This window comes from Nicotiana tomentosiformis, chromosome 1 (genome assembly GCF_000390325.3).
Source record: "Nicotiana tomentosiformis chromosome 1, ASM39032v3, whole genome shotgun sequence".
In the NCBI taxonomy this organism is placed as follows: Eukaryota; Viridiplantae; Streptophyta; class Magnoliopsida; order Solanales; family Solanaceae; genus Nicotiana; species Nicotiana tomentosiformis.
The window spans coordinates 137,807,409-137,825,331 of NC_090812.1; the positions used below are offsets into that span (position 1 = coordinate 137,807,409).

Here is a 17,923-nt window from a genome sequence, read left to right on the forward strand (position 1 = left end):
GGCTGAATCGGTCTGTAGAGGTTGAGGCCATTTAGTATCTTTGATGCGTCCGATAGCCGATACGATGGCAGATGCATCAATGTTAAAGTTATACTCTGACAATCGTGGTGCTTTCTTAGGTCCGGTGTGCCTGTCGAAACCATTCTTGTTCATCAGCCCTCGAGACCCTTGGCCTCGATCACTTCCCCTTTCACCTCGTACAGAGTTGCATCTCGGTCTGCTGCCCCTACAATCTCTATGAATGCTCGTAACGTCTCGGTCTGAATCAAAATGCCTTGCTCATGAATGCTCGTAACTCCTATCCAACCATGCCTCGAATTGATCGAGAATCATGCGAGATTGAAGTAAAAAGGATTAGAAAAGAGAAAAATCGAATGTTATTAAGACGCAATCGGTTCTATATGCTCAAGTTGGTTGAGGAACAAGCGACATCAATTGGTAGGAATTTGACATTAGCTAAAAGAAAAAAATGCCATAGCAAATGAAGATTATCTATCAAATGACAATAGCGAGTGCTTCTACCCTATAAATTAGTGGAATTTCTATGATTTCGTAGTGTATGATGTTTCAGAATATGAAACCTAATAACATATAAAGATTGCTGTATAACAATTTGTATAACATGTCATACTTCTTTATAAAAAAGACGAACAACAAAATACAAAATAAAAAATAAAGCATACAATCTACCAAAACGAGTAACTACTAATGTGCTGATAATACAAAATACATACAAACGATAAAGATAAATCTAATCAACAATATAATATTTTCAAATAACAAACAACAACAATAAACCACATATCAACTTTAAACGATTCCTCTGCTCTTCATTCAATTGTTTTTTCACATGTTTTCTCTCATGTTCAATTTTGGTCTAACTTATCTTTTAGGTGTTCTCTTAATTGTTTCAATTCTTTCAGTGATGTTCTAAGAAAATTACTGTCTTCTTCGGCTTCTTTGCGAGTAAACTGTTGTACATACTTCATATTGCTTTGTGAAGTCGCGATATAATCGTCAACCGAGGGACTTCTCAACAATGAGTTTTGGTTAATCGTTGGCTCATCGTGCCTCCTAAAATAGTTGCAAGTCCCTTTATTCTGTACCATACAATAAGTAATTATTAATGAATGAGTAAAATCTCATATCCTATTTAAATATTAATCGACAAAAATTACTCTAAAGTTTGCAATCCCAAAATCTTCTACATATTGAAGTCCTCAAACTTCTAGTAATCTCCATAGCGGTGAATATGATGTTTTATGGAATGCATTGAACTTTATGAAGTATTAGATATGAATGGTTAACTGTTTTCTTTTAACCATTTTGCCACCACTAGTTGTATCTATGGGATATAAGCATATGTTTCAACCCACAGGCAACTAATGTGATTCCATGTCGTCAATCTTGGACATGTGACCCAATTAAGAGGATTACACTTCCACCATGAACAACTTCCTATTTATTTCATTATAAGAAATGCAAAACAGCTGGTCTATTTATCTATATTTTTATTATAGAATAATCCTTCACAACTCGTCCTCGATAAAATATCATTGGGAAGAATAAGCGCTTCTACTCAAATGTCATTTTTTAGTCTATCCCGCGTTGACAATTCGATGTGTACCATACCGTCGTATTTAGGAAAGTAAACTGGCACAAATGTAGAGTCTTTTACACCCATCTGCATTCACTTAGTCAACAAATATATTGTCCTTGTAGCCCAAAAAATATAATATCCACTAGCTAAGCTCTAAAACAGAAACAAAATTCTCCTTCTCCTTGGCTCAATTCGTCTAATCTTCCTTCTTCTCTCTAACTTTTACCACACTGATACCAACCACTTATTCGGAGGTAAGGTTTGTGTCCCCCTCCTTGTTGTACTTTAGTTTTTTTTATATATATATATATATAATCAGCCCTAGGCACAATGCCTAGTGGATTCACCAAAAAAAAAAACAAAAAAAAAAACAAAAAAAAACCTCTACTTTCTTTCCTTTACACCACAGGCACTTCCTCTACGGCTTAGAGAGAGAGAACAATACAAGGTGAGTACTCTCTTCTTCTTTCAAAGTGTGTTTTTATTGAACCTCGAACATCAATACCCACTGATCTGGTAAATAGTTGAAGAAAGTTTTGAAAACCACCTTTGAAGCGTCCCTATTTCATGCATTACGTCAAGAACAATTGCATCATTAACTATCAAGTTTTCATCAACCTGCCTCTCCAAGGCCCAAATAATGGAGAACAGTTTTCCGATTAACAGATATTCGCAGGTCATATTGTCTGAATTACATCAGTTAATTCAGCAGCTAGATAAGGTAAATATTACACCTCCCTAGAAACCACCGTATGCACTTGTCTGAAAAGAATTTTAACAGCATTTTAATTATCACTCAAACACAGATTATTTTGCGCAAACAGGAAACTTTGACGACGAATCAAAAAAAAAATTGGTACTCTACCAAGTTGTGTGCTATTGAGTAAAAGTTCAAAGCACCCAACACAGCCAAAAAAGAGGGAAGAACAAAGAGTTGGTACATAGTAAACATTTTTTATACGAAAAATTTAACTCACTGACGAAAAGTGGAGGGTTTTTTTTTCTCCTTTATTTTCTTTTTGTGGGGTGCATGCAGGAAGAAACAAAAGAACATTTACCACGTTAATCTGTCAAAACATACATGAGCAAATGACATAATAATTCCAAACGCGCAGGGAGAGCAAATCTGTCTCCAAGCTCCACCCCTTTACAAAGAAGCAATATTTGGCAAAATTATCTCAAAATAAAACAAGGAAAACGTGAAGGAAGACAATAAGAATAGATGCAATGGTCCCACCCAATAGGAAATACTGAAGAATGGTTCTCCTCCTCCTGGAACTTAGGAACCTTAAGTAGTGTATAATCACCTCTGAGATGGCCTCACCATCAAGGAAATACACCTGGATAAGAAGCAGAGGTAGTTATGAAAACACGAATTGTACTTAAGTTGCAGTGGCCTATTGACCACTGTTCTAGGATTAAGGAATTATGTATTAAGCCACAATATTCTCAAAGAAGAAATATTCAAAAGAGAATGGTCATTATCTGCAATCGATTATCAAATATAGCAATGAGTCAACAAGGCGACTTAATCAGGCTAATCAAGTTAGTTTGCGAAAGGTGCTGAGGTTGCAAGCCACAGCATGTATTCAAAAATAAAAAATCACCTATCAAACAGCAATAACATACAACTCCAAGGACTGACGAAAACTCATGAATAGCCATGAAGGGGGAAAGAGACAAGACAGTAGAGCATGAAAACTGAAAAGCAACAACTTCAAAGAGCCAAGACAAGCCTTAGAATGTTTTTCTTAACCGATGTCCAAGCACAAAGCTCAATAAGATCTCAATATACATGAAACATCGAAGTTCCCAAATTGCTGTAATTTTTTCCTCCATCCTCTCTTTTGTGATGTAGGAAGGTGACAGTACGATATAGCATTTTATGAAGTTCCTCAAATTTATTACAACATCTGGATCACCATTTAAGACCTAACCAGGTTTTCCACCTGACTTTCAGATTTTTATGCTCTCACCACTGTCATACAAGACATTTATGTTTGGTGCTTCCCTAAGATCTCATCAAAACTATTTTACAAAGAAACGCATGCATTCAATTTCTAGCAAGTCATTTGCTGATTATCAAGAACGCACGCATATAAGGTACCCAATCCATGTCTATAGACAATAAAGTGTCTGGCCAACAGAGGATCTAATGCATTGTCTGGTATATTTCATGCAGGAACGGCCTACTTTAGCAAAAGTATTGGCCTCAACCTTCCATAGAGTTGCAGATTTGATGTCATCTTATATTGACACCACTATATCAACAATTAATGAGAGCAGAAAACAGGTTTACAAGATGCTAGGGACATCATTGCCTTTTAACTTACTTTTCAACTTCCTGTAAAATTATGGCGCCACAATTCTCTTTATATTTTGCCCATGTGAGAGCAAATTTATTTTATTTTTAATGAAGTAAGGTATTGCATTATAGGCATCAAGAAGATGCAAAAGGTTACAATAGAAAACTTGGTTAACTCTTAATACAAAAAACCATTCTAGAGCAGGGAGTTAACCAAGAGCAAAAGGGAAAGGCTACTAAACCATTGAGAGAGCTAATGAAATCTAAGAGGGGAATAGTATCATTTACAGGGTAAAGGTTACTCCAGCTGAAAAGACTCATCAAACATTTAGACTTCAGGTTACAGTTGGAAGTTGAAATGTCATCAAAACATCTACGATTCTTCTCTGTCCAGATACACCAGAAAATACATGCAGGGATCATTCGCCAGATCTTCTTGATGGATCTATCAACTTGCCAGAGGCTCCAGCTAACTGCTGCATCCCTAATATTCTGTGGGACTGTCCAACTGATTCCAAAAAGTGCAAGGAACATGTTCCATAGATCTACAGCCACTGTAGAGTGTAGTAACAGATGGTTAACCGACTCTGGGTTGAGCTGACACATGTAGCACCTATTTGCCAACTGAACAGGTTATCCTAGGTCAAGATAGCTTCCTTGAGGGCTGTCCAGGAGAAGCACATAACTTTAGTAGGGAGTTTTGTCTTCCTTATCAACTTCCATGGCCAATGTTCCATCATATCATTAGATGCACTTAGTTTACTATATCCTGCCTTCACTGTGTAGATACACTTATCAGAATTGCCCCACCTTAAGCTGTCTGAGACTTGAGGATTCCCTATGGCATCTTCAAGTACTCTGTATAGGTCAAATAGCTGATTTAGCTCCCAATCCTGCATGTTTCTTCTGAAGTGGGGATCCCATGTGTTCCCTGCTCTATTTTGAGCTATTGAAGATTCAGGGTCAGAAGCAATCTGATAAAGGCCAGGATGTGAATCTTTCAGAGGTTGATTGTTGAGCCACCTGTCCTTCCAGAATTTAATATTGTTGCCATTCCCAATCTTGAAGGATACCTCTTGAAAGAATTCATCTTTCAGATTGTTGATATGCTTCCATGGGCCAACTCCATGTGGGGCTCTGCTCTGCTTGGTGCACCACCTGTCTTGCACCCCATATTTGGCATTTACTACCTCTTTCCACATGCTTGTTGTTTCTTGAGCATACCTCCACCACCATTTCATGAGCACTCTTGTTGCGCTTGGTCAAAGTCTAGATACCCATATGAGAGCAATTTACTTTCCTTCCAGCAGGAAGCTAAAAGGATTGCACCAAGTATTATTTTTCCCCTCTGACATCTATGCTTCAATATTGCCTCTCCATAGGGAATTTGAGTAAGAAGTGGACTTTTGTTTGTTGGGCTTCTAGAGTGTATTTATTTTAATGTCATAATCAGGTCAAGTACTGATAAAGAAGCACTAGTGCACATTCACGTAGCCTTGAAAATTTTTACAGCAGTGTTCAGTCCAAGTGGTTGCAGACATACTCCTCCAGTGGTGAGTACAACTCTCTCACGACGGTCTGATTACACATTCAACTAAGCCATAAATACAATACTCCCTCCATTTCAATTTATGTGAACCTATTTGACTAGGCACGGAGTTTAATAAAAAACGAAAAACTTTTGAGAAACTTGTAATTTAAAATATGTCATAACACTTGTGTGCTTATAAATCTTTTGAAACTTGTGGTGCAAAACATGTTATACCATTTGTGTGGCTGTGAAAGTTTTTTATTAAGGGTAATATTAAAATCCTAAATTAAGAGTTCCCTTAATAGGACCAGGTTCATTCTATTTGAAACTGACTAAAAAGGAAATAGATTCGCATAAATTGAAACGGATGGAATATATTTTATAATCAAGAAGAATCATGTGATGGGAGGAATTAGGTCACCTAAAAATATACTTTCAGAATAGTATCACATGATAGTATCACCAAAATAGTAATGATAGTATAGTACGACTTGAAAATAGTAATGATAGAATAGTACCAACTGAGAAGTATCACCTACATAGTAAATAGTATCACTGAAAACAAAACTGATTTGGCAATGCCCTGATTAGTGATTTAACTTTCCAGATTAGCTTCCAAGGCCAATGATTAGTGATTGCATTGTGAGTTTAATTTTCCAGATTAGCTTCCAAGGCGAATGATGAGTGATTGCATTGTGAGTTTTAACTTTCCAGATTAGCTTGTAAGCTGCTTTCACGTAATACCTTCCTACATGTTCAGCTCCCCATCTGAACTGGTCTGGTACTAGGGTATTGCTTGAGAAGCCATTAAATGTAGCTAATAGCCTGAGTAGTTCCACAAATTTCCAGTCTTTCATGTTACTTCTGAATCTTATGTTCCATGTGTTGCCCTCCTTATTCTAGTAGATTGTTGAGTCTGAATCTCTAACCATCTGCTGATATATAGAAGGGTAATCATCCATAAGAACTGTGTTGCCCAACCACTTATCCTTCAAAAATTGGATATGATGGTCATTCCCTAACTGCTTGTTCTGAGAGAACTCCTCCAAGAGTGTTTGCAAATTTTCTTCCAGACTCCAACTCCATGTGGTGCTCTTGATAATCTAGTGCACCAATGATTCTGAATTTCAAGCTTGGCCTTGACAACTTCCTCCAAAGGCTCTGATCCTCCTGTGTGTAACTCCAAGCCACTTCATTAACAAGCACTTGTTATGAAGAGCTAATTCCTTGATACCTAGTCCACCTTGGTGCTTTGGTAATAGGACTTTAGACCACTTGACCAGATGGAACTTGTGCCCACTGTTGTTAACTTCCTATAGGAAATTCCTCCTGATTTTATCAAGTTGTCTCAGAATCTTAACTCGTAGGATATAGTGACATATAGTAAGTAGGGATGCTGTCAAGGACATTATTGATCAAGGTCAGTCTGTCTCCCATTGATAAATACTGCAACCGCCAGAAGGCTAGCTTCTTTTCAAACTTCTCAATGACCCCAGTCCTTATATGTTTTAATTTGTATTTGGCCGCTAGTGGAACTCCTAGGTAGGTAGTCGGGTAAGACCCAATGCTGCAGCCTGGTATACTTGCCAGTTCTTCAAGATTTGCACCTCATTAACAAAATAGATTACACTTTTGAGCATGTCATGTGTAAACCGGAAAGAGCTTAACAAACAAGGAGGGTTAGGTTCAAATAAAGCACCTGATTTTTGTCAGCCCCACAGAAAATCAAGGTGTCATCTGCATAAAGCAGATGAGATATGTTAACTGAGAAACTTCTCCCAACTTCTAAGCCACTTAGCTATTCCAATTGCTTAGCTTTGTCCAATATTCTGCTCAATCTTTCAATTTCAAGTATGATAAGAATGGTGATAGAGGGCCACCCTGCCTCAAGCCTCTTTATGGGGAAAAAAACCAACTGCCTTATGTTGATCAAAATAGAGTACTTCACAGTGGAAATGTTGAACTTGATCCATTTGATCCACCTTTCACCAAATCCCCCATCTGTTCAAGGATGGATATGAGACAGAACCAGTTCAGTTGGTCAAAACTTTCTCCCTGTCCAGATTACATAGGATACATGCACCCCTCTGCTTCAATTGCTATCAAGAACCTCATTTTCTATTAATGAGGCATCTGTAATCTCCCCACCCACCCCCCATGAAAGCATTTTTGCTGATTTGAGACCAATTTCCCCATCACTTTCCTCAATCTTTTAGTTAGGACCTTAGCTAACTTGGATACACTGCCAAAGAGGCTAATTCTATGTAGTCTCCTAATTCCATAGCTCCTTTTTTCTTAGGTATCAGTGCAATGAAGGATGCATTACATGATCTAACCCTCCAACATTGTTGATGTTACGATTCAATGCTACAAGGATGTCAGATTTTATGAATTCCCACGACTGTTGGTAAAAGGCCATTGTATCCCCATCAGGTACTGGTGCCTTGATTGGAGGAGTTAATTGTATAGCTTCTATTACCTCCTCTTCAACAAGAGGTTCTTCCAGATCACACATTTCCTCTTCTGTTATGGAGGCAATGCCTTCAAAATTAGCCGCAGGTCTCCAATTATCTTGTTCAGTGTACAGCTTTTCATAGAAATCCAGTGTATCCTTCATCAATTCTTTATCCTCAATGATTTCACTACCAACCATGAGTTTGTCTATGCAGTTTCCCTTTCTGTGTGAGTTGGCAATCTTTTGATAGTATTTAGTGTTCCTGTCTCCTTCGGTAAGCCAAAGACACCTAGACTTCTGCCTCTATGACATCTCTTCTGCTTTGGCCAGCTACTGTAATTTAACTCTTAGGTTCATCATTTGGTTGGACTCAGATAAAGTCAATTGCCTTACTTCTGCAGCCTGGTCAAATGCCATAAGTTCATCTAGTTCCCTAATTTTCCTAGTTTTCCACCACCTCAAATTCTTCCCTATTCCAAGTAGTAAATGTTCTTTTTCAAGTTTTTCAACTTTTGCAGAAGGATGAAATCTGCATTATTGATGAAAGTGTAACTCTACGAACAGTGCTTCAATTTGTCCGGGAACCCTTTTGACTGTAGCCACATGTTTTCAAACTTGAAACCAGTGTTTTTAAGAGCGAGAAGCGCAAAAAAGCGACAAGGGCGAGCGAAGCACACGCTTTATTAAAGTGAAGCGCAATTCTTAAAAAACATAATGTAACCTTGCAAAGATGCAATATAAAATTATAAATAATCAAAAAGTTCAATTTAAAAACTTAAAAGTAGGTACTATGTACCACCAAATCCTCCACAAACCATAAGACAAGCAAAATCAAAGCTACTAAATTACTAGAATCAACATCTTATTCTTCTACTCTTCTTGTTCTTCTTCAAGATTGACAAAATCTTGAATTCCTCTATTATCTTCATATTGCTCGTCATCTTCTTCTTCCCCCTCCTCTTTCTCTTCATGATCACTTTCATCTTCATCAATTAGGGATAGGGATCGACTTGTAGTAGCCACACTTTTTCCCTTCCTAATCGAGCTTGCACTTGAAGTATTCCCCCTTAAACCATAAGGATTCTCCCCAACTCCACTAGCAACCGCAACATCACCCCAAGTGAAATTAGAGTCGCCTTCAAATACCTCTTCATCTTCACAATTTTCGGGGACTCCGGTTAGCCACTCATTAGCCTCATCAATATTGTCCAAAAGAATTGGATCAATAAGATTGCGGTGGTTGTAGCGACGCCTCAATGCTCTATTGTATTTTATGAACACAAGATTATGGAGGCGCTTCAAGGTTAGTCGATTCCTCTTCTTTGTATGAATCTACAAACAAGATGTGTCAACTAATTAGTAGGAGTTGGGACAATTGAGATATAATTTACTTTATCTCAAAACACGAAATAATTCTTTTTATTTCTCACGTGTTCAAAAACGCTCCAGTTACTTTCACATCCGGATGAGCTACAGGTTAAACTCAGAACTCTGATGGCGAAAGTCTGTAAATCCGGAGTCTCCACACCATATTGGTCCCACCACTCAACTATACAAATAAAAAAAAATATTCAAGAGTTAATAAGTATAAAAATTACATTAAAGTTAGAGCTATAAAATATAGAAGCACTTGGTCATCTGGCGACTTCGTCTTTCTTTGTTTAATAGCAAGTCGGAGCTTAAAAAGTCCCTCGGTTGCCTTGTAAATAGCAAGTTGATCTACTATCTTTTCTTGCAAGTCTTCATCTGGGGTCAACTTGATAACAACCTCATGGAATCCTGTCCACACTTCTCTAGCCAATGAATTATTCTCATGCTGATCATAAAAGAGTGACCGGTTCAGAATAAGTCCAGTTGCATGCAAAGGTCTATGAAGTTGCTCACTCCATCTTGCATCAATGATCTGAAAGACCTTTGCATATTTCTGCTCATCAGTGAATGATGCTTGAATAGCCTCCTTGGCCCTATCCATAGCTTCATAGAGGTAGCCCATTGGTGGTTTTTGCTCCCCATCCACCAAACGTAGTACTTTAACCAAAGGGCCACCAATTTTAAGAGCATGAAGGACATTATTCCAAAAAGAATAATGCGTGCAACATCTTTCCCCGCACTTTCCTTTGCAAATTTAGTCTTGCTCCATTCCTCTGAAGTGAACAACTTTCTCAAATTGGATTTTTGCAAGTGGATACTATGCAAAGTCAAGAAAGCAGTGGCGAACCTTGTCTTGCCCGGTTTCACCAAATTTTTTTGTCTGGTGAATCTTCTCATCATATTCAATAACAAGGGCCGCTGAGAAATATAAGAATGTACCCTAACGCCCTGGCCAAAAACTGTAGAGAAGGGTTTTTCCTTGAAAATGTCCCCGAATATTAAGTTGATATAATGAGCCGCACATGAAGTCCAATAGACATTCTTGTACGCTCCTTCCACCATGCCACCCGCTTTCACATTTTCACTCGCATTATCAGTGACCACTTGAACAACTTTGCTTGAGCCAATCTTTTCAATGGTGTTCTGAAACAAGGTGAACATTTTGATGTGGTCAGTGGATGAGTCGCTAGCATCAATGGACTCAAGAAATAAACTTCCCTTGGGAGAATTCACCAACACATTAATAATCATTTTTCCAGTTCTTGCCGTCCACTTATCCATCATAATGGAGCAGCCATACTTGTTCCACGCAACTTTATGTTCCTCCACAATTTTATTAGTCTCTTCCACTTCCTTATTTAGATAAGGACCTCTGATTTCATGATAAGTGGGAGGCTTCATTCCAGGTCAGTATTGACCAACGGTCTCAATAAAGTCTCCAAAAGTGCCAGTATAGTTGACACAATTGAAGGGGAGCCCAGCATCATAGACCCATCGTGCAAAAGCTCTAACTGCACGATCCCTCAAAATGTCCTTAGCAATTTTTTGTACATCTTTTCCACCGCTCTTTCCTTCCGTCTTCTTTGGGAAATAGCAATCTATAGGACCTTTAGTCCTACTCGTACCCGTCGATCCATGGCTTGAAGAGATTGCATCTATTCCCCGTTTTGTTGGAAGTGACAATTCTTCAATATCATCATCATCATCATCAATATTGGTCACCAATGGTTGATGACTCATTTGATTTTTTTGCTCCTTCTTCTCAACAAAATTCTTTATTTCATCCCTCACCTCCGGTGGGCATTTCGGACAACTTGTGACGTTTCTATCGCCACCAATAAGATGGAATTTAAAGCGATAAATTCCACCCGTTGTAATCTTGTTACAAAACTTGAAACAATATTTGTATTCTTCTCATTAACTCTATCGCCATATCGCCAAGCCGGGTCTTTATCTTTCGATCTTTGAGACATTTTGAAATCCCTATTAAGATATAAGAAAATACATAATCAAATAAACTGAAAATACATATAATATATATAATAATTAATTTTATAAACCGAAATACACATTAAAAAAATCAAATAAACTAAAATATAACATATATAATTTTCTAAAATGAAATACATATAAAATTAATCAAATAAACTGAAAATATAACATATATATAATAATTAATTTTATATACTGAAATATACATTAAAAAATCAAATAAACTGAAAAATATAACATATATAAATAATAATAATTTTATATACTGAAATATAAATTAAAAAAAATCAAATAAACTAAAATATAACATATATATATATATAATAATTAATTTTCTAAAATGAAATACATATAAAATTAATCAAATAAACTGAAAATATTACATATATATAATAATTAATTTTATATACTGAAATATACATTAAAAAAATCAAATAAACTGAAAAATATAACATATATAAATAATAATAATTTTATATACTAAAATATACATGAAAAAATCAAATAAACTAAAATATAACATATATATATAATAATTAATTTTCTAAAATGAAATACATATAAAATATTAAAATTAATAAATAAGAAGAATAAAAGGGGGAAAAAAACAGAATCTAAACGGGTTAGAGATAAAAGGAAGAAGAAGAAGACGCTGAAGTCTGAACAGTCAACAGTGTGCAAACTGGACTGTCAGAGATAAACGAAGAAGAAGAAGGAAGAAAGAAGGAAAAAGAAAGAAAAAAAAAAAAGCAGAATCTGGACGGGAACAAGAAGAAGAAAGAAAGAAGAAAGAAAAAAAAGAGAAGAAGAAAGGAGAAGAAGAAAACTACCTCGACTGGTCAGCAATGTCGATGAAGTTGAACCCTAGCTTTGGTCGACGTCGATCGAAGAAGAAAGAAGAAGAAATGGTCAGTTTTTGTCGATTTAGGCTCTGTTTTGTATAATAAAAAAACAGACCCAAAGTTTTTTATTTTAAAAGGGGCCCTCTGCGCTTTTTTAACAGAAGCGATCGCTTCATCGCTTTCATCGCTTCGTCGCTTCCTCCATTGAAGCGTGCGCTTCCCTCGGTCGAGTCGCCTCAGGCAGCTAGAAGCGACACTGGGTCGCGTCGCGTCGCTTCGCGCTTAAAGCGACGAAACGATCGCTTTTCTAAACACTGCTTGAAACAAGGAGTTGCTTCCAGATCCCCACTCTCCAATAATATTGGCCTATGATCCGAGATTGCCTTTAGAAGGGCAGTTTGTCTCACAACTCTAAATGGGTCATTCCACGAGCAGATGATAAACCTATCAATTCCGGATGCCTGTATGCGGTTATCACCTCTGTACCAGACTACCAGGTGTAATGAGCCACTTCAAGAGGTAAATAAATAACATCAAGATTCTGGATAATGTCTGGGAATGATTTCATCGCTGTGGATCTTCTGATGCAATTAAGCCACACTTGCAAATCTGCAAACATTGAAGTCACCTCCCAAAACCTAGTGACGTCACCATACTCCCCTTACCCCTACAAGTTCATTCCACATCTCTTCCCTTTCTCGATTAGTGTGAGGCCCATAAAAACCTGCGGAGCACAACCTGAATTCCTCTTGAATGCTCCCAAGCATATATGATATGGAGTAGGAACCCTGAATATGTCAATTTTGTTCTGTTACCTCTTATGCCAAATCATTACAACCCCTACCCTAGTTCTACATGATTTTAATTCCACCTAAGCCGCCCACCTGCTACCCCAAAGTTGCTGAATCATTCTACCAGACCAATCCTCTATCTCAGTCTCCTGCAGACACAAGATATCCACCCTCCACTTTTGAATGAGAGATCATTATTCAACCCTCGCACGTTCCAACTCAGAATGAATAGCTTCATCCAGAAAAGGAGTTATAGTGCCTACCCCTAATCCCACTAACATGTTTCCCTTTTTCATCATAATTGATTCCACGAACTGACCTTTTTCGTTCCTTATCCTTTGTTTTCCTTCTCCTTTCCAAACTTTTGCTTCGACTCTTCTTGCAGAATTAGGATTTGTCTTTGTTGCTCCATTCTTAGAATAATATCCCGGAGATCATGCTCAAACACGGTCGCATTAACCCCAAAGGCCTTGCATGGCTTCACAATAGTGATTTTAGTCCATTTCGAGGCCTCAATAAGAGAAGATCTGTGGATTTGATTTGGAAGAGTGAACGGTCTCTCTCTCTCTCTCTCTCTCATCTCACTCACTAACGGTCATCACTATCGGTCGCCTCCGCCGGTCGTTTTTCCGGCGTCACACCGATCTCCGGCGCAGGAAAGGTCTCCTCCTCTCGTTTTCTCCTTTTCTTTGTTCCTCCACTCTCCTCTCTCCCGCCCTCTCTTTCTCCTTTCCCTCTCTCTCTCCCCTCTTTTATCCCTTTCCCGATCCCCTTTTTGGGCCTAGTCGCTGGTCGCTGGCGCTCCCAGGCAGATCCCCTCTACACTCCGCCCTTTCTCTTTCTCTTCTGTCTCTCTCACACCTCTCCGCGCCTCATTTTCCGCCCATAAAACCTAAACTGCCGGCGACCACTGTCAGGCGGTCCCCGTCTCTCGCTTTCCCCCTTGTTGTTCCTCTTTTCTCTTTTCTCCTTTCTCCCCCTGCTCCTTTTTATCTCTCGGACCAGTCGCTCTCGGCAGAGACCTAGGCAGTCCGACCCCCATCCCCTTTTATTTTGTTGGACTCGTGTTCTTGTTTTATCTCAGCATGACAGAGGAGACAACTTTAGCCTGGCTTAAGCACCATTGCAAGGTTCGGTAGGCAACAACATTCAGTGCATAAGGGAGCGCATCCGTACATCTCCGACTATAATCCAGGTTCCATCTTTCTTGAATTGTATTGGCATTCATCTCTTTCCTGTTTGCCTCACCAGCAATCTCTTATTGTGTATACATCTATTAGTTTTGGTTGCCTCCCCAGCAATCTGTAGTTGGACTGACTGCTCTAGGTAGACATCACTTGCTTGTGTTTCTGTACTTGCAATTAGGTTCTATCCCTCTTGACTTGTTGTTATTTGTTCCGCTCATTCGTATTTGCGTGCATAATCTTTACTTTTGTTTCTTTCTTATTTCCTCCCTGGCAATCATTAATTGTGTTTAATACATCTTTTTTTGTTGCCTCGCCGACTACCAGTTGTTGGATTGACTGCTCTAGGTAGACAACACTTGCTTGCTTTTTTGTCTTTGCAATCACCGTCTATAAGTTTTAAGTTATCGTCTATACCTTTTCAACTCTTTGTTTGCATAGTTGTAGATTATAAACGAGGTAGATTTGTTGCTCTAGTGCTTGCTTGCTCTACTATACTCGTAGTTGCACATTTGAGTTCTTAAGCTTTCGAATTCTTAGCTTATATTCTTTGTTTTCGCTATTTGCTATTTTAGTGTTAGTGATTACTCAATACCCCTTAGACTATAGTGGTCGTGGTGAACGATGGGAGAGTAATTTCATCTCCTCGGGTGGGGCCAGTGGCGGGGAGCAAGGGTGGGAAGGGGGATAAGGAAGCCTCTAGGCTGAGAGTTGGATCTTGGAACATGGGGACCTTGACGGGAAAGTCTATAGAGTTAGGTAAGATTCTTCAGAAGATGAAGATCAACCTAACATGCGTCCAGGAGGCTCGATGGGTGGGTACGAAGGCTCGGGATGTAGACGGGTTTAAACTTTGCTACTTAGGAGGCGTTGGGGGCAAGAACGAGGAAGGTACTTTAGTTGACAGGGACCTCAGGGGGCTCGTGGTCGAGGTTAGGAGGGTAAATAATAGGTTGATGAGTATTAAGCTCGTAGTTGGAGGGTTTACTGTAAATGTGATTATCGCATACACTCCTCGACCAGGAGGTCAAGAGGCAATTTTGGAATGATTTTAACGAGGTGGTGCATAATATCCCGCACACCAAGAAGTTTTCATTTGCGGGAATTTCAATGGTCATATTGGGGCTAATGCTAGGGGTTATGATTATGTGCATGGCAGGTTCGGTTTTGGGGAGAGGAACGAAGGGGGCACCTTACTGTTGGATTTTTGCTAGAGCTTTTGATTTGGTGATAGCTAACTCGAGTTTTCCAAAAAGGGAGGAGCACTTGGTCACCTTTCGGAGTTCGGTAGCCAAGACCCAGATTGATTACCTCCTTTGCAGGAAATGTGATAAAGGTCTATGCACCGACTGCAAGGTCATCCCAAGTGAGAACCTCACAACCCAGCATAGGCTCCTAGTAATGGACCTGTGATCAAGAGTAGGAGAAAGAGGGGGTTGTGCAGGCAAACTAAGATCAAGGGGGGTAATTTGACTAAGAACAAAGCTCAGGAGTTGGGGGAGAGGTTGCAAGTTGTGAGGGCGTTGAGGAGTAGGGGAGACGTGACTAGTTTGTGGACCACGACCACGAATTGCATTAGGGAAGCTGCTAGAGAGGTCTTAGGGGTCACGAAGGGCTATTTTGGGGGTCACAAAGGGGACTGGTGATGGAATAGAGAGGTCCAATGTAAAGTAGAAGTCAAGAAAGCAGCTTATTTGAAGCTAGTGAAGAGTACAGACGAGGAGAAAAAAAGGATATATCGAGGGTGTTATAAGAAGGCAAAGAAAGAGGTAAAATTAGCGGTTACGGCGGCTAATAATGCGGCATTGGGCGTCTATATGAGGAACTCGGGGGCAAAAGGCAGAGACAAGAACTTGTACCGGTTGGCCAAGATGAGGGAGAGGAAGGCTCGTGACTTGGACTAAGTGAAGTGCATCAAAGACGAGGACGGCAGAGAATTGATGGACGAGGCACATATTAGACGAAGATGACAAACATACTTCCATAAACTGTTGAACAAGGAGGGGGACAGAAGTATTATGCTGGATGAGTTGGAGCACTCCGAGAGTCGGCGGAATTTTGGGTATTGTAGGCGTATTAAGGTAGTGGAGGTGGAAGGGGCGATACGTAAGATGAGCAGGGACAGAACAACGGGGCCAGACGAAATCCTAGTGAAATTTTGGCAGAACGCGGGCCGAGCACGCTTGGAGTGGCTTACTGGGTTGTTTAATATCATTTTTAAGACGAAAAGGATACCCGAAGAATGGAGGTGGAGCACGATGGTTTCGTTTTACAAGAACAAGGGTGATATACAAAATTATAACAACTATAGGAGTATAAAGTTGTTTAGCCACACTATGAAGATTTAGGAGATAGTGGTGGAAGACAGGGTGAGGAGGAGCGTGTCTATTTCCGAAAACCAGTTCGGATTCATGTCGGGGCGTTCGACTATGGAAGCTATTCATCTAGTGAGGAGATTAGTGGAGCAGTATAGGGAAAGGAAAAGGGACTTACATATAGTGTTCATCGACCTTGAAAAAACGTTTGATAAAGTTCCGAAGGAAGTTCTATGGAGGTATTCGGAGGTTAGCGGCGTTCCGATAGCGTACACTAGGTTGATTAAGGATATTTTTGATGGTGTTAGGACTCGGGTGACCACTATGGGAGGGGGGCTCGGAGCACTTTCCAGTTGTGATGGGGCTACACCAGGGATCGGCTCTTAGCCAGTTTTTTTTGTCTTGGCGATGGACGTGATGGCGCGGCACATCTAAGGGAAGGTGCCATGGTGCCTGCTATATCGACGAGACGTGATGCAAGTTTAACGCAAGGATGAAGGTTTGGAAACAGACCTTGAAGTCTAAAGGTTTCAAGTTGAGCAGGACTAAAATAGTATACTTAAAAGTGCAAATTCAGTGACGGGACTCATGAAATAAACGTGGATGTGAAGCTTGATACTCAGGTCATCCCCAAGAGAGGTAGTTTCAAGTATATCAGGTCTATTATCCAAAGTAACAGGGAGATTGACGAGGATGTCGCATAATGTATTAGAGCGGGATGGATGAAATGGAAGCTCGCATCCGGTGTTTTATGTGATAAGAATGTGCCACCAAGACTTAAGGGTAAATTTTACAAAAGGGTGGTTTGACCAACTATACTATATGGGGCTGAGTGTTGGCCAATCAAGAACTCTCATGTACAGAAGATGAAAGTAGTAGAAATAAAGACGTTGAGAGGGATGAGTGGGCATACCAGGCAAGATAAGAATAGGAATGAAACTATTCAGGAAAAAGTGGTAGTTGCCTCCGTGGAGAACAAGATGTGAGAGTCGAGGTTGAGATAGTTCGGGCACGTAAATAGGGGAAGCGTCGATGCTCCTGTTAGGAGGTGTGAGAGGTTGGACTTGGCGGATTTGAGAAGAGGTCGAGGTAGGCCAAAGAAGTACTGGGGAGTGGTGATTAGGCAGCTTATGGCGCGGCTTCAGCTTACTGAGGACATCACCCTTGATAGGAGGGTGTGGAGGAGAGAATTAGGGTAGAAGGTTAGTAGGTAGTTGAAAGTTTTTCCTTCTTACTGATAGTTTTAGTAGCACTCGTGTTCCTTCATATTTTTATATCTTTATTACGTCATGTGGTTTAGTTCGCTTCACTTACCGTATTCCCTGTTGGTATTATTTAGTACTACTTATCCCCCGAGTCGAGGGTATATTGGAAACAGCCTCTCTACCTTCACGAGGTAGGGGTAAGGTCTGCATACACATTATCTTTCCCAGACCCCACTTATGGGAATATATTGAATTTTTTGTTGTTGTAATAAGAGAAGATTTGTCTATTAGCTGCATACTGGAATCACCCTCGTACCATGTCAAAGGAAGAG

The 17,923-nt window shown here is 39.5% G+C and overlaps 1 protein-coding gene and 1 long non-coding RNA gene across 5 annotated transcripts in view; both read right to left on the reverse strand.

Annotated features, from left to right (window-relative positions):
* Nucleotides 1-804: 804 nt before the first annotated feature.
* LOC138893352 (uncharacterized) lies at nt 805-1,297 on the reverse strand. The gene is made up of 2 exons (XR_011408714.1): nt 1,179-1,297; nt 805-1,100 (listed from the first exon to the last, which is right to left on the reverse strand). It is a non-coding gene; the product is annotated as an uncharacterized lncRNA (long non-coding RNA).
* Nucleotides 1,298-2,639: 1,342 nt separating this feature from the next.
* Nucleotides 2,640-17,923, reverse strand: part of LOC104093874 (membrane-bound transcription factor site-2 protease homolog) — a 34,332-nt gene continuing 19,048 nt past the window's right edge. For 2 of the 4 annotated variants that reach the window (XM_070191748.1, XM_070191751.1), the window contains one exon: nt 2,640-2,940. In XM_070191748.1, the coding sequence (XP_070047849.1) occupies nt 2,779-2,940 (162 nt within the window). In that variant the 3' untranslated portion in view covers nt 2,640-2,778. Of the gene's footprint in view, nt 2,941-3,966; nt 9,441-17,923 lie in introns of those variants that run through there. The other 2 variants (XR_011412690.1, XM_070191749.1) reach the window with 2 other exon arrangements.